This window comes from Anguilla rostrata, chromosome 8 (genome assembly GCF_018555375.3).
Source record: "Anguilla rostrata isolate EN2019 chromosome 8, ASM1855537v3, whole genome shotgun sequence".
Taxonomy (NCBI): domain Eukaryota; kingdom Metazoa; phylum Chordata; class Actinopteri; order Anguilliformes; family Anguillidae; genus Anguilla; species Anguilla rostrata.
The window spans coordinates 24236459-24257737 of NC_057940.1; the positions used below are offsets into that span (position 1 = coordinate 24236459).

Here is a 21279-nt window from a genome sequence, read left to right on the forward strand (position 1 = left end):
GCAAAGGTGTCATGTGAGGATTATTACCGCTAGTCATATGACCTGCGATAGAGTCACACCTTCTTGTGTTTTGATTGGACGACATCGTCTGACAAGACTTATATTTGGAGACAATACCGTGATTCTTAAATTGTGGCGACTTGCGGTGTTTGTAAATAGTACTTAGGGTCAGGCACATTATTGGCGGTAGTGTCCTTCATTGCCTGAATTTTAAGTAGCTTGATACTATATGTATACATGTGTAACGAGTCCGCCTTGTTCAGGATGTGGATCTCAAACATTTTAGCAGTGTTCTTTGTCTGCGCAGCAGGTGAGTCTGTCTGTGGGACGTTGTTTAGTTAACTAGCAAGCAATCTGATTTTGTGAACAATTGTAGCTATGGTAGTTTGGTAGCCAGCTAACCTTGGTCATCGCAGTAACATGTTTGTGAAAGGCTGGTTTTATGACAAAGTTTTGAAGGATAATGTTTGGCTAAATCATGCTTATTCCTAGCATGACTAAAAAGAACAAATTCGACCACGCTGAATGAATTTGGCTTATTAAACTGTGTGATTTGATGTGAATAAAATGCACAGTTAGCTGTGAGTTATTTTGCTCGCTGTTGAACCAAAAGAGCTAGTTGGTCTGTATGCTAGATTGCGACACTTCGACTCTTGTTTGGCTGGGCTCCTGTTTTATAGCCAAGCGAAAACTGATCGGCATACTAACTATAAGAAGAAATTGAGCGTACGCAGCTGGGCTGCGGAAATGCTTTTTCAGTGCCTTAGTTGCCAGCTTCATCTCACAGCTTGTTGTCTGGCCGTCACGTGTGCCATTTTTGGTTTGCAGTTTTTTTTTTTTAATGTCAGCACTTAAAAATGAGTCGCGTGTCTGATGTCGGAAGATTTCACAAGGCCTGCCTTTTTTTTCTGCAGTGTCGGAAAGCACACCATTAACCACTACACCGGACTTTGGGAAGGCCTACCACGTTAAAGGTGTGTGTCCTATCACCAGTTCCCCAGTTCACGAGGGAACGACTGCTTCACATATCGCAGCATCTGTATACAGAGTCCTGCACACTATGTTCAGTTTTACATTCTCCTTGATCTCCTTTGCTGTTAGTATTGCACTCGGTCTGAATGCTGCGTACCTAGTGGATATTCAGGTGTTTTCTGCACAGTACCAGGTCATAGATGTTGGTTCTAGTGTTTTATCATGGAATTACCTGAACTACATTTAGCTCGCTACACGCTCAGAAGTTCTGCTTCATTGCGGTTAGGCACAGATCTCTATGAAAATTCTACAGTTAGCAGGGAAGTCTTGTGACAGACTGACCACAGTCCTTCCCCAGACCCATAACACAAGCAACATTTCAAGAAGGGAACGGCTGTAATATGTACTGTTTTAGGTGTGGAATGTGGGCTGTGTGCTGCCAGGTGTGTGTAGATGTGGGGTGATTATTGGGGGGTAAAGTTCCAGGTGCAGTATTTTGTGAAGCCCTTCAGATGGAGCAGGTGGGCTGCAGAGTTCAGCTGTATTTAATGCGGAATTGCTGTTGCATGGTGTTTGTTTAGCCTTTGCACAGGTGTAACTGGTGTGCGTGTCTCGCTCAGGTGTGATCTCGCTGCCCTATGCTGAAATCAAGGAGCCCTTTGAGGCCTGGTATGACCTGCAGGGGGCAACAAGCCGCATTGACTACTACCATGGTGAGGTCCCCCTCGTGGAGTGCACTGTCCTGCTTTTGACACATGGGGCCACACAGAGAAGGGGAGCTTGGTCCTTAAATTTGTTAAAGGGTGGCCATCCCTTTCGCTCTGAATAAAACCATCCCTCTCCCAGGCCAGGTGTCCACGTTCCAGAAGGGTGCGGAGAAGCCCTGGGGCTCCAGCTATAAGATCTCACCAGAGACCACCGAGACGGAGTTTAACGTCATGAAGTGCTTTCAATTAAACGGCACGGAAGGGGACGCGGTTCACCCCCAGGGGGTACTTCCAGCTCTTGAGGGGTTCAAGGTACTATGGCAAATTATTTATTTTTATTTTTTTTCAAATTTGAGCTGCTGCTGTCTGACTGCTCTTGACTGAAGAATATGGTTGCCCTGCTGTTCAAAATGCTTGTGGGCCATCTAAATGGCTGGAGGAAAAGGGTGGCACACCTGGTACAGTGATGGCCTCTTCGAGACCGCCTAAATTACATTCATTTTTGTATATATTAGTCCAAGCATTTCAATGCAGCCAATATGGCTGAAGGTACTTTTAGGAGAATGGATTTTATTGGATCATGGTGAAAAGCAGTGTAAATGTGCCTAACGCATCATCACTTGGCTCTAGTGTTTGTGTCTGTGTAGCAGTTGGATGCGAAACTTTTCTGTTGACTCCCCAGTTTTTGCGGATGGAGTACTTTGGTGGCGTGCTGTGTGAGGTGTGGCAGAATGTGACAATGGTGGGGCACAAGAAGAACACCTACACCCTGTGGGTGACGCGCCCCGAGGGCAAGAACGAGCCGGCCACGCCCTGGCACTATGAGATGATGGGCTACAACACCCTGCTGGGCTCCCACTACGACAAGTACCTGGTGGACTACAAAGAATTCAGCTCCCACGTGGACCCCAAGGCCTTCTCTCTGCCTGATGGTGAGAGGGGACCTAGCGTGGAACTAGCGCTAGCACCCATGACATCACGCTCACACTAGTGCCTGTGACATCACGCTCATGCTAGTGTGCCTTTCTCGCTGCTCTTTCCTTCTGTCGTCTAGGTTTGAAGTGTGGACCGTTCCCTGGGCCCGGAGTGGAGCATCAGATCCTGGCCAATCCGATGCAAGACCTGGTCCACACCACCTCCAAGGGCCATGCCCGTCGGCTGTTTGGACACTTCAAAGAAACGTTCCAGCGTCGCTATGGTGACGAGAAGGAGCACGAGGATCGAGAGCGTTCCTTTGTTCACAACTTGCGGTGAGTGGAGAGGTGGAGGTGGGAATCTGATGGAGGTGTTGAGCGAGTGTTAGGAGTGACGGTGATGGAGGACATTTTGGGGTTTTGATGACTTTTTTTTTTTTTGTCTGTTTATTTGGCCATAACACCCTAAATGTTTGGGATAAGCTTGTTCTGTCTCTAGCCCTCATCGTAATATTTCTCTCGCCTGCAGCTTTGTCCATTCCATGAACCGGGCTGGCCTCTCTTATAGTTTGGGTCTGAATCACCTGTCTGATCGCACCCCAGAGGAACTGGCTTTGCTCAGAGGCAGCAGGCGTGGAAAGACCCCCAACAGGGGGCGCCCTTTTCCCCAGGAGCTTTATGAATCTGTGCAGGTCCCTGACTCCCTGGACTGGAGGCTCTATGGTAACAGAATATTGGGTTGATTTCTATGGCCGCATAACTGGGGACTCATGGAAACAGAGTATTAAGTTAATGCTTTTATGGCAAAGTGACAGAACTGTAGAGCATACTATTGGCACACTGCTGTGGATAAATGTGGAGGTCACAGTCTGTTCTAAGGTATGGGCTCGGGTCCCTGAGCGATGCTAAACTAGGAATTCTACAGGAAGTATTCAGCTATGTAAATGGATTAGTTGGTGTGCAAAGCTGTTTCCTCTGGCCTGGACAAGAGCACTGCTATCTAGCCATTCAGCTGCTATTGGGGGATTATTTAATTCTCCTGAATGCATTCTAGCCCGCCCCCTCCTTTTTCCATTCACAGGAGCAGTTACCCCAGTAAAGGACCAGGCCATCTGTGGCTCTTGTTGGAGCTTTGCAACCACTGGGGCAATAGAGGGCGCTCTCTTCATGAAGGTGATACTGTGGAGCTGGTGGCACACACACACATGCATACATGTTCACCCTAGGTGCTAGGGATCTGAACAGTTTGCTGTTTGTCAGCTGCGAGCATGCTTGTCAAATTATTAAATTACATAATCAAATTGAGTTATTTTTAAAAATCTCAAACCGTTCAAAATAAAAGCTCACAATTTTGCCTAGGCTATTGTTCTAAATGGGAAATAGAGGGGGCGATTGGGGCTTGTTGTCATTCACTTTGCTTACCGTTAATGGGAAAGCTGGCCAGCCTGCAAAGGAGTTCCGTATGTAATGATTTTGAAAAGCTCAATGAAAACATTGTTCAGTGCAAAATGTGCTGCCAAATTTGCATACCACACAACATCTATGATGCTAACCCACCTGAGAACCAAACATCTGAGGCCTAGAGATCACAGCAAACAAGCATCCAACTCTGTAGTTAGGCCTTGTCAGTGTGAGGGCTGTCCAGCTGAAACCCTGAACAGATTTGTCAAAATGGTAATAAAAGACATTCCACCTACAAACATGGTAAAGGTCGAAGGGTTTCGGGACATAATGGTATTTGTTGAGCCCGAATATACCTTACTCCTGTGCAACGTACTGTTCCATCGCTGCTCAACTGGAATGCGGTGAAGGAGCCAACTCTCTCCATACAATAGCAAGTCGGAATTTATAGCTGAGGGTAAAAACTGAGGGTAGGTAGGACTCTTACCTGACACAACCTAGGTGTGAGTTTTGGTTGCCCTGGAATGGTGCATTTGCATATTTCATAAACTGATTGATAAGCTGGGAGGCCCAGCGTATGTCCAAGACTTAATCTTGCACCGAGGCTGTAAACCTGGGATTCTCAAATCTGGCCCTCCGGGCCACTACTGCTGCTGGTATTCTTTGCTCCCCTCTAACCATGGGCTGATTTTAAAACCTGACTAACCAGAGTATAATCTCTCCAATTATTGGACTTTGGACTTTTGGAGGCAGAAGAGAGAACCAGCAGTACTACTGGCCTCGAGGGTCAGTTTTGAGTTTGCATGGTTTAAAGGTGAGCTTTTGAGCTGTGTTGAGAGTTGCTGACACTACAGGACAAAAGCTCACATTGGGGTCTCTGCTTGCAGAGAGCAGTTTGCGCTGATGTCCTGACTGCATACCCGTTTGCGCGCCCTTATGTGCAATTGGCTCAGGCAGCTGCTGGTTCAGTTCCACTGTGTAATCATGGTAACCTTGGTAACCTTGTCCATTGCATACTGGTCTCTTTGTCTTTAAGGCCTGTGTCTAATGCCTTGCTCTCTCCACCAGACTGGCTCCCTGGTGGTTCTCTCCCAGCAGATGCTAATGGACTGCACCTGGGGCTTTGGAAATAACGCCTGTGATGGAGGGGAGGAGTGGAGAGCGTACGAATGGATCATCAAGCACGGCGGCATCGCCACTATGGAGAGCTATGGCGCATACATGGGCATGGTGTGTGTTTGTGTGACTGTAGGGATGTTGGGTATACCTGTTATGCCTTGAGTTTGTTGAACCATGGTCTGTCACTTGACTGGGTCCCTTTAGAGTGCTGTCCAATTATCTGGTGTGATGGGGACTTTATTCCCCCATCATGAGTTAGCACAGGTAATGTGACCTTTGATGTAGGAAATGCTTGTCCTAAGTTACAGCTGTAAAATCTTGAGACTGGACGAGTACTGTTCTAGGTCCCGCCTTGTTGTGCTCTGTGGGTTCTGATTCCATAGAACCAGGAGAACTCGTCGTGATCCCTCCTGCCTGACCATTCGCCTCTGTTCTTGCAGAACGGTTTCTGCCACCACAACCAGTCGGAGATGACCGCACGCATGCGGAGCTACACCAACGTGACTTCTGGCGATGCGAATGCCCTGAAGGTGGCGCTGTTCAAGCAGGGTCCTGTGGCGGTCAGCATTGATGCTGGGCATCGCTCTTTCGTCTTCTACAACAACGGCGTGTACTTTGAGCCCGCTTGCGGTGAGTCCCGCCCAAAAACATTACTGAGCTGAGCGACACAACGTTGCGCTCACACACACCTTTTAGAATCACACACACACCTTTTACAGTCACACACACACCCCCCACAATGTGTGTCCATATCCTTTCAGAATGACCAAGTCCAATTTATTTTATTCATTTCCCAAATCTTGAAGTCTTTGATTTTTGCAGTGCTTCATCCAGTGACGGCCCTGTTCTCTGGTTCCCTAGGCAACAAGACTGAGGACCTTGACCATGCAGTGCTGGCAGTGGGGTACGGTGCCCTGAATGGGGAGCCTTACTGGCTGGTGAAGAACTCCTGGTCTACTTACTGGGGAAATGATGGCTATGTGCTAATGTCCATGAAGGACAACAACTGTGGCGTGGCCACCGACGCCACTTATGTCACACTGGCCTGAGCTGAGCGCCCTCTGCTGCTTGCTGGGACAACTGCAGGAAAGCTTTCTGTTGTGTGGGTTTCTGTTTTATTTGGGGAGCGGTGGGTGTCGGTACAACCCAAAAAGTCATTTGTTATTGATGGTGTCGAGTTTTGCCAGGGGGGGTGGGGTTACAGGGAGCATTCTGCCTGGGGTTGTTTGCTGGCCACTCTCCTCACAGTGCCTCACATGACCACTTGCTAAAGCACTTTTAAATTCAGCACTGGCCTGTGTTTGAATAAAGATGGTACTATTTCTAGTAAAATCCATCTCACAAGGTTTTCTTCATTTGCATCACTGACTTTTCAACATTAATCTAGCTAATTTTTATGTAAAAGGTGATGCGCTGCCAAGGTTGGTACATTCCATTTTAAATAGGTTGTACTTTTGACTCTGACTTTTCTGGTTGCATGCCATGTTTACCTGTGCTCAATATCAACACTGGCTCTTATTTCTGCTGGGGTATTTCATGGAAGTCCATCTGGTCCCAAAAAATTTCAGCTATCAGTGATATGAAGTTCCATTTTTATTTTAAAGAACCTAAATATGGGGGCGACATAGCTCAGGAGGTAAGAGCGGTTGTCTGGCAGTCGGAGGGTGGCCGGTTCGATCCCCCGCCCTGGGTGTGTCAAAGTGTCCCTGAGCAAGACACCTAGGTGTCTAGCTCAGGAGGTAAGAGCGGTTGTCTGGCAGTCGGAGGGTGGCCGGTTCGATCCCCCGCCCTGGGTGTGTCAAAGTGTCCCTGAGCAAGACACCTAACCCCTAATTGTTCTCAACGAGCTGACTGGTACCTTGCACGGCAGCCTTTCACCATTGGTGTGTGTGAATGTGTGTGAATGAGAGGCATCAATTGTAAAGCGCTATATAAATGCAGTCCATTTACCATTTACCATTAAATATTGTCAGTTCACTAATGGAGTGCAAGGAAATCCAGTCATTTATTTTTTTAAAATGTATTTAATTGACAAAATATCAAAATACATCAGATTAGGCTGCAATTATGAAAACATTTTGGTGATGCAAATGAGTGACTAACCCTTATCCCTTCCTTCGCTCCTGCACAGAAGCCTAAATGTGCATGAACTCTCACACTTACCCTGACCCGTGTTCTATACATGACCCTAAACTTGCCCAAACCTGGAAATTATCTCAAATATGGTATGTTTCTACACAAATGGATGAAAAACAACATACACATTTTCAATTCCACAAGAAAAATAGCAGGAAAGCTGTTTTCAGTCATTCTTTTAGAAAAAAAAATTATATATGCCTTAAAACAAATGAAAATACATAAAGCTATTGTGGAAAAAAAATGAGCATCCAAATCAAAGACTAATGCTTACGCTTACAATTCCCCTTGCTTCTGGTTGTACAACTAAACTTTCCTCAACCCTAATACTTAACTTTTTCCTATCCCTAAGCACAATTCTAACCGTATGTTAGAATATAGATCTGGAACCCACAATCTGTTTTCTGATCTTACATCCCTAGTTTCTTACATTCAGTTTTACAGCTACAATCACTTTCCCACAGTAACACATTTTCTATGTATGAGACAGTGCAATGTAGTGCTACGTAGTGCTATGCTAAAATAATATTCTTATTACAAAGCAGAGGTAGATAAATACCTCTATTCCACTTGCAGAATGTATACTGCTTCCTGCATATGTATATGATAGCTCTCTGATGTGTACTGTATCAAAATACAAGGTTGCACACAAAAACCATACTATCAACTTACATCTGTCAATTTCATTTCAACCCTGCCACTCTTAATCTCCTCTTTATTTCTGTCTTCTCCAGTTTTATACCCACAATCCTTTTCTGTTTAAATCCCATAATACTATACCCAAAACCTTTCTCAAATTCTAATTTATTAATTCAACGTGCTTTATTGGAATGCTTGCCATAATGATGTATGGCCATAGCAACTGATTGAGAATACAAACAATGAAGAATCACAATATGCATTAAACTCATGAAACCCATTACACCAGTGTACAAAATTACTGCAACTACTTTAATAATAATCAGCTTGCCCAGCAGAGAAATGCATTAATGTTCCCTCTCCATCCTGCCTGGCCATGTGTGTGCACTTGTGTGTGTGTGTGAGCGGGACTCTGGGTGTGTGTGTGTGTGTGAGTGGGACTCTGGGTGTGTGTGTGTGTGTGTGAGTGGGACTCTGGGTGTGTGTGTGTGTGTGTGTGTGAGTGGGACTCTGACTCTGTGGAGCTGGCCATGTGACAATAAGCTGTGCACTTCACATTCGCGCTCCCATTCAGCCGCAGTCTTTCTGTTCCAGAGTGATGAAGTGTTGAGTGTCAGCGGCTGATGGCGCAGAGCTTATAGGGTACGGGTGAAGAGGTCAGCCCTGGACATGGCGAAATGTCCAAATCCTCAGGCAAGACACCTGGAGGGGGTTTGAATGTGAATCTCTGTAGCAAGCTGGTGAAGAAGAGGAAAAGCTCCATCTTGGCCAGGGTCTCCCCAACGCATATTCTCCGCCCTGTGGGGAGAGAAACAGTGAGAAGGGACTGTTGACCTCCGGGAAATTGCAGCGTGAGGTTATTCGTTTGAAATGCACGTCTCTGTGGCAAAGGAGCACTGACCGGCCGAGAAGGGCATGAAAGCATCTTTCTTAACAAAGCGGCCCTCTGCGTCCAGGAAGTGTCCGGGGTTGAACTGGTGTGGAGTCTGCCACTGCGTCTTATCATACAGCACGGAGGTGAGTAATGGAATGACCGGGGTGCCCTGGATAGGAAAAGATTTGGAATGTTAGCTTGTACTGCCATGGCAACACAGAACTGACCTCCTCCTCCTCCTCTGTGGCCCATGGACAGTAGTCACATGATTCCAGGATCAAAGTCATGTCCACTGCTCCTGCCGTTTTAACACTCCAATGTCCCTGGTATGCAATTGCTCAGTGTGCTTTCAGATAATTAAGTTGGCTCATCTGTATGGAGTCAACTAAATATAATATGTTTTGATTTAAATGTAAATTAAGAAAAAAGCCTATTAATGTACGTAGAGAACATGCAAACTCCACACAAAAAGGCCCCAAGCCGAGATTTGAACCCACAACATTTTTGCTGTGAGGACGACAGCCACTGTAAACAAAACTTTTTTTCCTTCTGTTTTATCCTTCCTTGCTTTCTTTCCTTGCGTCCTTTCCTAATATGGAAGGCCAAATGGGTTAAAAAAATAGGTGAAATTGACGTCTGGAATCACGCATTAACAACACGTCAATTTCACATTTTTTTATCCATTTAGTTTTCCATACTAGAAAAGAAGGCAAGAAAAGGAAGCAAGGAAGGATAAAAGAAGCGATTGGAATGAGCCCTAGGTGTCAAAGAATGTAAGGGTGCGCATAATACAGTATATGCTCTGGTGCTTTTGTTAAAATCCTTGCAAGGTAGCCATTGCTTCTTTATATGGATCTATTGTTGTTCTTATTGCTTTTTTCATGTGTGCCATCTAATAGCATAAAAATGCCATTTGGTCCTTAAAAAGGTAGAGGGTATCATAGACCTTCTCAAGATGGTGACGGGGAGGAACTGACAAAATGAAACAAAATGGACGCAAAAGGGAAATAGATAAAGGTAATCTAAAATGGTGCCCAGGGGGGATCTAAAATGGCTGATAATGGTGCAGGTGAGAAACTCCATTGCTAATTGACTGACCACTTTGTGAAAATACAGGGTGTACTAGGGTCCATAGAGGGCACAGAAAAAAGCCTTTGCAGTAACCTACTGTATCTATTTCTGCACGGACTGACATTTGGACTTCATTTCTTTTAAAAAAGCAAGGATCTTCCAGCAAATCCCACCAAGGATAATGTGTTGGGTGAGCAAGAGAATGGTTTTTGCAATGCACTGCTGTGCTTCACAGTTGGGTTAGTTTTGTTCTTTGTTTTTTTTTGTTACTTTTGGACATTGGAAGTTCTGTTTTCTTGAGGTGAATTTATGGACTTAATGAGTAGCTTTTAGGGAGACATTTTGACATTCTTAGAAAATGTGGTTGGGATGTTGGATTGAGTTGAATTGTTTGTTGAAGAGGAATTAATAAATTACTGGACATTTAAGGAGGTGTGATGATTTGTTGTGTCTTTTGGATGAATGTAATTTCCTAAGAACATTATAACTGGCTCTGACTGATTCATGAGGTTGTTATAATTGCTGCACATCTACCAACCCTTTAATGATTTACCCTGTTAAGTTAGTCCACTTTGCCACAATATCACTATCAAATACATTTGATAACATTGAACAAAAGCTTATGTATCTGGTCTGGTTTCAGCTATGCACTCGAGTAATGCAAACATAATAGAAAACCACTACAGCATCAGACTTTGTTCAGTTGTATCCAATAAAACAAGCTTTAAATAGCTAAGCCATTTCTGGAAGGCAGAGGCAACCACACTTGGTGAAAACGTAGAGGCCATTTTGAATGATTTGCCCCTGGGTGCAGTGCAGAGCACAGTTCTGAGCTGACCTTTGGGATGTGGTAGCCCCTGAAGGTGGTGTCCGTTCTCGTCTCGTGGAGCAGGTTATTTGGAACTATATTCCCGAAGCGCTGGGTCTCGTGCACCACCGCGTCTGTGTATGGCATGCGCTTGCGGTCATCGATCCGCGGGGGGCGCTCTCTGCCAATCACGTTCTCTATCTCAGCCTGTACCTTCTCTGTTAGGGAGAAGGGGAGAAGGAGAGAGGGGGGTCATGAATCATTAAAAGATCATATCACGGCAAACCTCTGTGTTTGTTTTTCTTGGTGAGCGTGCTCGCTCGGGTGGGAACGTTGTGTTTCATCTGTAGGTTAACACAGGCTAAAAGTGTAGTTTATGGTGTTTTATACTGTGCTATATAGCAGAGGGTCGCAAAGTTTTTTGTGACCCACCTGCAGCGTTTGAGAGTTTCTCGTGACCCACCCGTAAAACAAATCAATTTTACCCATATAATATTAAAATGCTATCATTACAACTTTGTACTAGAATAAATACAGGTATGTATCACTATTACAGTAAACACAGGATCAAATTGAAGTACAAAGGGTAAAATAAACTTTGCATTTTTCACTCATCCACTTCAACCTTCAAATGTAAACATGTTGACTACTTTTGATTGCAGAGTGACAAAAAGGTTGGGAATTTTGTCATGCTGTGCTGTTTATACATCTTTTATACATATTTTTATTAGGACCTAATTACCAGCTTGTTTACTGCCTCAGATCATAACCTGCTCAGCCCATTTGATTATTTGCTGTGGTAGATGCCTCATTACATTTCTGTTGCCATCCATTCTACTCTTACTTTACATCGGGCAAGACAGAGGAGGATGGCCTCCCCCTCTGTAGCTGGGTTCCTTCTGAGAGTTCACCTCTAGGGGAGTGTTTTTCTCCCCACTGGAGAGTTGTTAACTCAATAGCTTATTTTGGGGGGTTCAGGCCTAGTGTCTGCCTAATTTTACTTCTGTCTCTCTGCAAAGCTTCTCTGTCACAGTTCTCTGTAAAAAGATCAATACCAAATAAATTGAATTGAATTTGTCTGATTCCCCACAGCTGAATTGAGTTGGACCCGAAGCACAAATCGAGATCTGTCGCCAGCAATCCACATCACCATTGGTAAGTTGAACTGGCTGAAAGCATCTGCTTAAAGTGTAAAATGTAAAAATGTGCCCTGCTATTGTAGAAATCCACAAAGTTCTCAAGGATAAACCCCGGGACCTAGCCCAAAGTTGCAGTGGTGAGTCTGGTATGGACACACCACTGGGCCATCACAGCAATTGTAAACAGTTTTTTAGCTGGCGTCATACTGGGCGGCAGTTTGTGGTCAGGACGCACCTTGAATATGGGGGTACTTCATCATGAACAGGAGACCCCAGCGGAGGGTGGTGGATGTGGTCTCTGTTCCTGCACCAAACAGGTTTGCTACAGTCAGCACCATGTTCTCCTCTTCAAAAAAAGTGTGGGGGTTCTTGTGCTCCTGTAAGGACAGGGAAGGCAAGACCGTAGCTCTCAGCCCTTCAGATGCTTCACATTTCATTAACATTCCAAGCAAAGAAGCTGCTTGAGAGGCAACTGGCAAAAAGGACACCTTAGACCAGGGACGCTCAAAGCTGGCCCACAATGCCAGTAGTTTTCCATTCTACCAGAATTAATTGATTGATTAGTGTCACTGATTGGCCGAAGCTTTAACTCCCACCAGGTTGAAATCAGCCCATATTAGAGGGTAAGAATAAAAACCAGCAATACTGCTGGCCATATTTGAGTAACCCTGCCTTACAGATTTGTTCATGTCAGACTAATGATAATCATTAGAATTTTAGGTTCAAACTTATATTAAGTGTATGAAACTGTTGTAACAGTTTGAAATAACCTGCCCTGCAGTGACTGATTCCCTGTTGCTCTTACTGTGGCTAGTCTTTGAGTAAATCGGCTTTTTTCCAATGCCCGCACAGAGTATATTTCCTTTTCCAGCTCCTTTTGCTCTCTTGATGACCACAGCACTTTCTCTTGCCTTTTTCTTTTGGTCATTGGAACCGCTTAAGGCAGCGGTCTCAAACTCAGTGCCATGGATGGCCGTGTGTATGCTGGTTTTTATTCCAGCCTCAGATCTTATTATATAATTATATAATTAGTTCAATTATTTGCTGAATTAGGGATGTAAGTTTGCACATAATCGTGACCCGCATTGTCTAAATAAAAACTTGCTTATATTCTGTGCTTCAATGCAGTTAAATGCATATGACTGAATGAGTGATTGGACTCAATTAAGGCAGCATTAATTGGTTGGAATGAAAACCTGCATACACATGGTCCTCCATGGCAATGAGTTTGAGACCACAAAGATGCTTTGTTCTGAATTTGTTATGTGCACGATATGTTAAATCTACTGTGCTGAACTGTCTCTCAGGCTTCAATCAGACCTCATTTTGCTTGGCGATGAAGCGGTCGATGAAGCTCCTCACGTCGTTGCTGTCGTGTTCTTCTTTGCGCTGCTTGTACACTTTTCTGAAGTAAGAGCTGCTCTCTATTTTGTTCTTCCCCATCTTTCTGATATCACCTATCCGGAATATTGGTACAGGGAATGCATTATATATCTGTAAGTAGAAAGACATGGATACAGAGACTGTATTCAGCAAGGTATGATCAGTCAGATCAGTTAGAGCAAATGATTCAAGTTGTAACCACAATGAATAATGGACCTGGGCCCATATTTATGAAGCATCTTTGAGTAGGAGTGCTGATCTCTGATCAGGTTTCCCCAACCATTTTCTAAGCACATCCACCATAAGCTAAATGGCAGAACTGATCTGAGATCAGTACTCCTTCTGTGATCATTTAGGTGCTGGCAAACATTTCCAAGCTTATGTAAAGTGATGATGAGAACACCCTCTTTCGTTTCGGACAGCAAGATCATTTTCCAGCCAGCACGTAATGCAGTATTTCTAAAATGTGGCAAAAACAATCATACAATTCGGTAAAAATGATAGCATGCTATATAGTAAATTCAAATCTTATAACGTCACAGCTCGACACTGGCATTTATTCTCTGAAGCATTCTTGCCCTGGTGGTATGACAGTCCTGGTGAAGGCAGATTATATAAGTAGCTCTGGATAAGAGCATATGCTAAATGCCTGTAATGTAAAGTGATTTAATGGTCACAGGTTCTTTTTCAGTTTTGGATACTTGGGGTTGTTTTTTTTGTCGGTGCAGTAGGCCAGGGGTGAGGGATCTGACATTAAACACATACCTGTGACATAGGGCTGACTGCCAGTCGGACGTTCTCACTGACCAGCTGCTGCAGACGAAGGAACTGCGGGTCGTCATACTGAAAACGATTACCGAACACCAGCACGCAGATAATGTTGGAAACGGCTGAGTTCATGGGTGTAGTGACGTCGAAAGGCTTGCCTTTTTGGGAGAAGAAGAGAACGTAACATAGATTACCCAAGAGGTTCATAACATTTGTATTGTCGGTTGCTGAAATCTATTGCTCATTCAATGACAATGTTTAGATCGATTTCATATTTGTAATGACCTGGTATGTTAGCGTAGTGACATCTACGGACATCAACCTAAGTGACGTTTCTGCTTTTCCAACCTGGATGTGACTGTAAATCGCAGGTATATGTTTAAGGACTTTATTTCATACTGACTCTAAGTCAACCAGCCAATACCATAATGTGTTTCAGCTAGATCTTTCAAGATTTAGATAAACTACAACATTTAAATAATTGCCGTTTTACAAAGAATAAATACATAAATTGGCACATACTCCTGGTATCAAATTTGTTTTGAAACAAGGACACAAAAATTAAGTGAGATCGACTTTGGATTGGATTTCTTATGGATTGGTATTTTTTATATTAGGGTATAAAAAGTACAGGCAAGAGTACATCCCAGAGAAACACATTTATTTCCAATGTGGTCCTCAGTGGAAGCCAAACAAGAGGACAACAATACACAGAACACAATATTAACAGAAGAAAAAAAAGGTTAGCATAAGTTTGTATCCACGAGTGCATGCATATTTATACGCATTCCTAGCCTACTGCCTAAGAGGGCATATTCAATTTCCTCCAGAGACAGACTCACTACTAAAATTGTTTTTGAATGATGTCACCTTAATAGTCAAGGGAAGGCCATTCCATACAGTCACAGGGTTTCCATGTAACCGAATGAACTCTGTTTGACTTTCAAAGCCTATTTTGTGACAGAACTAGTGCAAGTAGCCGCTGAGCTTAGGCCCTGTGGGTGAACCATCATGCTCAACCACAATTCAGCTGATGTTTTACCAGAGAATTTGAGTTATTGAATTCACTTGTCCTGTCCATGCTGACAAAAAGCTGATTGTGCTTTGCAACTAGAGATACAATTATGACCTTATTTTATTAACCCTGCTTTTTTGGTCTTTTTGGCTTCTAACGGTCAAAGGTCAAGTGTAAAATAAATAAATAAAGCCTCACTGATGGTCAAGAAAAACAAATATGCCATTGTGTCAGCATGAAAACCCAGAAGATATGCTTATTGTTATTTGTCATTAACACCTGGGAATAATATAGTTTAATATATTTTTGTAGAATAGTATTTCAAATTATTGTGCCGTAGCTTACCAAATGAAACATTTATTTCTATTTCTGTTTCTATTTTTATTTATATACCGAATATAACAATTATTTAGCTACATTAGCTTTTTTGTAAGTTCTCTTGCACCTTGACTTTTATTCTGGTTTGAGGAGGGTTTACCCTGGTGTAAAGACTTTTATTCTGGTTTGAGAAGGGTTTACCCTGGTGTAAAGACTTTTATTCTGGTTCGGGGAGGGTTTACCCTGGTGTAAAGACTTTTATTCTGGTTCGGGGAGGGTTTACCCTGGTGTTGTGCAAAGACTTCCAGCAGCAGCTGTGCCTCGTCTATGATGCGGTCCTCGATAGTGCTGCGGCCCATTCCAAAGTCCCGTAGAGTGGACAGTGTGAAGCGGCGCATGGTCTTCCATGACTCACCCACGCCAAATAAGATGCCTGCCAATGCAAACAGTATAAGGAGGAGATCTGTGTGTGCTGTATCCCAGTGTCCGTGAATCTCACTCAGTGGCATGCTATCAATAGCTGTTTCCATTAGTATGAATGTACGTGATATAAAAATGTCAATTGTCACTTTTGCAAAACATGCCTTACAGAAATAAGAATTCAAAAAATTGAAAGAGGATTTTAACAAAATTCTTTGACCTTAGCTGGCAGTCTGGGAAAATACGCATGCGCATGAAGGCATGTTGAAATCAAAAAGAAATATAGGGGTGGGGGTGGATGGTGGGGAAACGTACCTGTACAACTTTGTTCAATAAAATAAATCAACCATTTTCATATGAAAAACATTATGTATACATAGTGTGTACTCAGCATTGCCCTTCTAAGGTGTGTAGTCATTTGGAATCACCCTTATAAAGTGTACATTTGCTCAGTCTCACCCTTGCCCTGGAAATTGTGGCTATTCATTGCATTCAAGCCCCTCTCCCCAAAGTCATCTGCCTGGGTCACCAGGGCCTCCTTCACAGCTTCATATCCAGTCAGAACAACGTACTTCTTCATACCCATGTGGAAGGTGAACACTGGCCCATACTGCTCTGCTAGCTGGAAGTGTGGAGAGGGAGAGAAAAGAAGGAAGGGTAGAAGTTGATGGAGAACAAGATGGAAGAGCGAGATTGAGGTTGGGAAGGAGCGAATGAGAAAGTGGGGGAACAAGGAGATTGCAGTTGAGAGAGAGAGTGAGAATTGCCATTATAATCAAGCAGGCAGCAGCAGGAAGAAGAGGGGAGGGGACACACATCACTGCACACTGGCCAGAGAGGGTTCCATCCTCTCATTTTAGCCTCTGTCCTTCAGTGAGGTCAAAACCATTCTCTGCTAAATTTCAGTTAAGTAACTCATGCAAACAACAGATGCCTTTGTAGTTGTGATGTGAGTGATTTTGCATTTACTGAGTTTAAATAAAAGCACACATTAGAAATAAAACCAAATATTTTTGGGGTGGCAGGTATGGCAAGATAAAGGAACAGGACCAAGTTAGCGGAATGAATATAGAAAAATATGCTTAACACTGCTTTGGGACGTTCCTTGTTTATTTTCTGTGAAACATACTGGTGAAAGATTGTTGATAGAAAAATTATGCAAGTTACAATCTGAATTTAGGGATTGGATGAAAGAAACGTATGGCAGGACTTTTACTCTGTGACCCCTGGAATTTCCCCTTTTGTAGTTCTATGCACACCTGACAAACTCCCCATCATGATTGATCCTCTGGACTGTACACCCTTCAGTCTTTTTAAATTAGTTAAGTAGCCGCAACACCTTACAATAGCAAATTGGTCACATATTGTTTAATGAACTATGGAAATTCTATGTTAAATTTGGCTACTGATACTCTTCACTTAGGCCTAAGGAACACAAAAAGGGTTGGTCTGTTTCAGGATTTTGTGCCAACTTTTGCTCTTATCTAAATGATCTTATTATCAAATTAGTTCAATCATATCTTATACCTGACATTTGTATAAGCACCAGCTACAGTCTCAGACTGTAAGTGTATCTTGTAGATTTAACTGAGCTCAGGTAGCCTACAGGAGTGAACTAGCATTGTTTGTGTTTTGGATACGGTCGGCTTCGTTATTGTGTGTTTTATTGAATATAAACATTAATCTGTCAATGTTGTCCACAAAGCAGACTAAATCCTACAAAAGCCTTGCCATTCAGAAATTGTAAGTTGAGAAGATGAATTGATATGGCTGAAGTGAAATATAAGGAAGAGAGAAACCATGGTGGTAGAAAAAAAATCTAGCTCATCCCACTAATAATACAATTTGTTCATGAAGTTTGGTAACATGTTTATGAACAATATACAAGCACGTTTATTATTGTCTTGTGCAAGCCGCTTTGTGTAAGTATTTATAACATACCCATTTGCAATCTATAAGATTCGCGTTTCATATCGTTGTATACACAATTATATACATTGTTTCATGCATAAATAATAGCCAAACTCTGTGCTGTATCATGGGGTGGGCTGTAACTTGGTGAATGGCATACCTGCCATCCCAATATCAAACACGTAAAACATACACTACATTTCCAAATGAATGTGGACACCCCTTCTAATTAGTGATTTTGCCTATTTTAGCCACACCCATTGCTAACAGGTGCATAAAATCAAGCAAACAGCCATGCAATCTCCATTTGAGAAACAGTCATAGAATGGGGCGCACTGAAGAGCTCAGTGACTTTTAACGTGACGCTGTCATAAGTCAATTCATCAGATTTCTGCCCAGCAAGTGCTGCCCCAGTCAACTGTAAGTGCTGCCATTGTTAAGTGGAAACATATAGAGTCAACAACAGCTCAGCCACAAATCGGCAAGCCACATAATGGGACCAGTGCGTGCTTAAGTGTGTAGCATGTAAAAATCATCTGTCCTCAGTTGCAACACTCACTACAGAGTTCCAGACAACCTCTGGAAACGTCAGCACAAGATCTGTTCGTAAAGAAGATCTTGAAATGGGTTTCTATGGCTAAGCAGCCATACAAAAGCCTAAGATTGCCATGCACAATGCCAAGCATCAGCTGGAGTGGTGTGAAGCACACCGCCATTGTACTCTGGAGCAGTGGAAACTCATTCTCTGGATTGATGAATTACTCTTCACTATATGCCAGTCTGACGGACAAATCTGGGTTTAGCTGAATGTATAATGTAGGAATCATGGTCTGGGGCTGTTTTTCATGGATTGGGCCAGGCCCCTTAGTTCCATCCACCCATCCATTATCTATACCCGCTTTTCCTGGGCAGGGTCGCGGGAGGTGCTAGAGCCTATTCCAGCATGTATTGGGCAAGAGGCAGGAATACTCCCTGGATTGCAGGGCGCACTCACCATTCACTCACCACTCCCTCACACACTCATACCTATGGGCAATTTAGAGTCTCCAATTTGCCTACCTGGATGTCTTTGGACTGTGGGAAGAAACCCACGTGGACATGGGGAGAACATGCAAACTCCACAAAAAAAGGCCAGGGAAATCAATGCTACAGCATATAATGACATTATAGAGAATTGTGCACTTCCACATTTCTGGCAACAGTTTGGGGAAGGCTCTTTTCTGTTTCAGCATGACAATGCCCCCGTGCACAAAGCAAGGTCCATAAACAAATCTTTTGCTGAGTTTGATGGGGAAGAACTTGACTGACCTGCACAGAGCCCTGACCTGTACCCCATAAAAAACCTTTGGGATGAATTGGAATGCCGACTGCAAGCCAGGCCTTATGCCCAACATCAGTGCCCAACCTCACTAATGCTGTTGTGACTGAATGGAAGCAAATCCCTGCAGCCATGTTCCAAAATCTACTGGAAAGCCTTCCCTGAGGAGAGGTAGTTGTTACAGCAGCAACGCTATATAATGACCATGGTTTTCGAATCAGGAATTCAACAAGTACATATGGGTGTAATGCTCAGGTGTCCACATACTTTTGGAAATGTAGTGGATGTCCTTAAAGGTGAACCACGGAACCATCCTTTTTGCTGCTGACGAATGTTTGAGTGAGGAAGAACCAGTGCGAGGGTGTTCCAAATTGAAACCGCTCAGAATCCCTACCCTTGACCATTCCCCTCGTTCGGGAGGGCACCCTCACATAACATCATACGATACGTTACTGGAGGGCTCACTCCACTGAAGGAAAGAAGTGAAGGGAGCATTTTAATTTGGATTGGAACGCAGCCCAGGCCACCAGGGCCAGAGTTGTGCACCCCTGGCTTAGGGTGTTATTTGCTAAGTGTTACTAATTAGCTAACTCGCTGTAGTGGCTTCGTATTCTAAAACTGTAGCCACTTCGGACCTGGGATAGCCATTAAGTCTACGCGCATCATTCCAAATGAAGAGTTCCGTCCCGAAAGTGAAATGAAACGACAATTTTATTACTTTCTTTAAGTTTAAACAAACAAAACAAAAAAATACCCTTCGTTCCGTGTAGGTGCATACTGACCTGCACAGAGCCCTGACCTGTACCCATCAAAAACCTACGTCGTGCGGTAGAAAACTTTTTTGCTTCCCCGGTCTTACCCCCTCCCACATCCGCAACCATTATTATCCACGTAAGATATACAGGTAAGCATGACGTAACCAGGCCAGGTAAGGTCTTTTGAAGGGTAAGTATAAGGCATAAATGCATATCATATAATAAATCAAAAGAATCCCCAAATCTAATGCTTACATTTTCATAATTCATTAATTATTAATGATTTGTGATAAATAATCATTTGGCCTCTGTTAGCGTTGCTCACTGGATTGAAATTCAAACAAACTGTTCAGACAAAGTTTTCTTTAGACAATGTCCAAACCTATATTTTTAGAATCTCTGTTGTATCTGGTTGCTGGATTTGAGTTCTGTCTGTAAAATATTAATGTATTCGTAGGTTACATGTGTACCTGCACAACTGACCCATTCTGGACCAGTGTGCACCTGTTAAACATTATTACTTAGTGATATGTAGTATACCATCTACTTATTAACCTTCGTGTCTGATTTCTTTGGCTCAGATTAGTTAAGTCTCAAAGTTCCACCCAATAAAGGCAAACAACTTCCCTCCTGGTTCAGCTTCCCCAATGCTGATGCATCCCACAGAGATTTCCATTGCCCGAGAGGCACAGTCTTACCTCGCACATGGTTTTCTGAGGGAAGTTCATATTGAGAATGTTGAGGTTGCCAATGAGGGGCCAGGGTTTGGGTCCCGGGGGGAACTTGTAGCCGCTGGACTTAGTCGAAGATTTTAAAAGGAGGATGAAGAAGAGCACTGCGATGCAGACGAGGAAGAGGGAGATGGAGAAGGTGTCCCCCAGTAGGACCTTGATTATCGACATATCTGATTCTGTTTCTTTCACAGTCTCTCTTTAAATCAGGATCCCATGAAGCATATTAGCTGAGTTGGTTTACTTCAGTTCAGCTCCTTGAAACCACCTTTTATGCACGTTCTCTCCTCCCCCTCCTTTTCCTCCATTGGTTGGGACTCAGAATGGGGTGGGGACTAACGTTTATTTTGGAATTAATGCTGTAAGGTAAAGGTGACAAGGGCTGGGTAGGAAGTGGTTGCAGAAGGTGAAGATGACATCGTATGATATACTAATCTTATTGCATGCACTCCGGCATATCAGCAACACTGACATTAAATTGAGTGGCAAAGATGTTGAGATCCAGTTCTTTTGCCTTCACATCTTGAAATCTTTCACTAAATTTCTCTAACAAATGAGCACATTCCTTCGCATATTCCGACAATGATTTCATCATCCAATTAAAATCTTTTAGCGATCATTCACTTACACGTAACTAGCTTTTGTGACACTGTCCAGCTCCCTTTTAGGCCACATGAAAGACGCTTTACTGAACCCTGCGAGGCACTGCCGGTGTGTTGTCTTTATGGATCGCAAAGCAGCTGTGCCAAAACCTCACTTCAGCTATTATACTCTCATACTCAAATTTCCCCAAGTTGTATTTTGTGAAGGCAAGTTCCTGCACATGAGCTGGCAGTGGTGTTAGACATATCCAGCATTACAGCATCACTTTATGCACTAG

The 21279-nt window shown here is 43.4% G+C and overlaps 3 protein-coding genes and 1 long non-coding RNA gene across 8 annotated transcripts in view; 2 read left to right on the forward strand and 2 right to left on the reverse strand.

Annotated features, from left to right (window-relative positions):
- Positions 1-96: 96 nt before the first annotated feature.
- LOC135261176 (digestive cysteine proteinase 1-like) lies at positions 97-6445 on the forward strand. Its single transcript, XM_064347199.1, has 11 exons — positions 97-310; positions 915-974; positions 1593-1685; positions 1819-1991; positions 2362-2611; positions 2734-2929; positions 3123-3316; positions 3675-3766; positions 5063-5224; positions 5554-5743; positions 5975-6445. The coding sequence occupies exons 1-11, from the start codon at positions 238-240 to the stop codon at positions 6160-6162; spliced, it is 1671 nt and encodes a 556-aa protein (XP_064203269.1). The 5' UTR covers positions 97-237; the 3' UTR covers positions 6163-6445.
- Positions 6446-7117: 672 nt separating this feature from the next.
- LOC135261179 (cytochrome P450 2K1-like) lies at positions 7118-20652 on the reverse strand. Its single transcript, XM_064347213.1, has 9 exons — positions 20367-20652; positions 16144-16306; positions 15548-15697; positions 13929-14089; positions 13101-13274; positions 12016-12157; positions 10672-10859; positions 8790-8931; positions 7118-8686 (listed from the first exon to the last, which is right to left on the reverse strand). Exons 1-9 carry the CDS (start codon positions 20568-20570, stop codon positions 8502-8504), a joined length of 1509 nt encoding a protein of 502 aa, XP_064203283.1. The 5' UTR covers positions 20571-20652; the 3' UTR covers positions 7118-8501.
- The window catches only part of ext1c (exostoses (multiple) 1c), a 56885-nt gene continuing 45277 nt past the window's right edge, over positions 9672-21279 (forward strand). Inside the window, exons 1-2 of one of the 5 annotated variants that reach the window (XM_064347209.1) lie at positions 9672-10072; positions 11734-11796. The gene's annotated coding sequence lies outside the window, so the exon portion shown is untranslated. Of the gene's footprint in view, positions 10073-11534; positions 11797-21279 lie in introns of those variants that run through there. The other 4 variants (XM_064347206.1, XM_064347205.1, XM_064347210.1 and 1 more) reach the window with 4 other exon arrangements.
- Positions 10978-11518, reverse strand: LOC135261181 (uncharacterized). Its single transcript, XR_010331851.1, has 2 exons — positions 11177-11518; positions 10978-11144 (listed from the first exon to the last, which is right to left on the reverse strand). It is a non-coding gene; the product is annotated as an uncharacterized LOC135261181 (long non-coding RNA).

Excerpts from the sequence above, each read along its gene's own strand:
- LOC135261179 (XM_064347213.1), bottom strand. The coding sequence starts at position 20,570 with ATGTCGATAATCAAGGTCCTACTGGGGGACACCTTCTCCATCTCCCTC. Across the intron at positions 15,698-16,143 it reads CCACAATTTCCAGGGCAAGG|GCATCTTATTTGGCGTGGGT; the intron begins GTGAGACTGAGC and ends TTGCATTGGCAG. Across the intron at positions 8,932-10,671 it reads GGGGCTACCACATCCCAAAG|GGCACCCCGGTCATTCCATT; the intron begins GTCAGCTCAGAA and ends TTTCCTATCCAG.
- LOC135261176 (XM_064347199.1), top strand. The coding sequence starts at position 238 with ATGTGTAACGAGTCCGCCTTGTTCAGGATGTGGATCTCAAACATTTTA. Across the intron at positions 1,992-2,361 it reads CAGCTCTTGAGGGGTTCAAG|TTTTTGCGGATGGAGTACTT; the intron begins GTACTATGGCAA and ends TTGACTCCCCAG. Across the intron at positions 3,317-3,674 it reads CCTGGACTGGAGGCTCTATG|GAGCAGTTACCCCAGTAAAG; the intron begins GTAACAGAATAT and ends TTCCATTCACAG.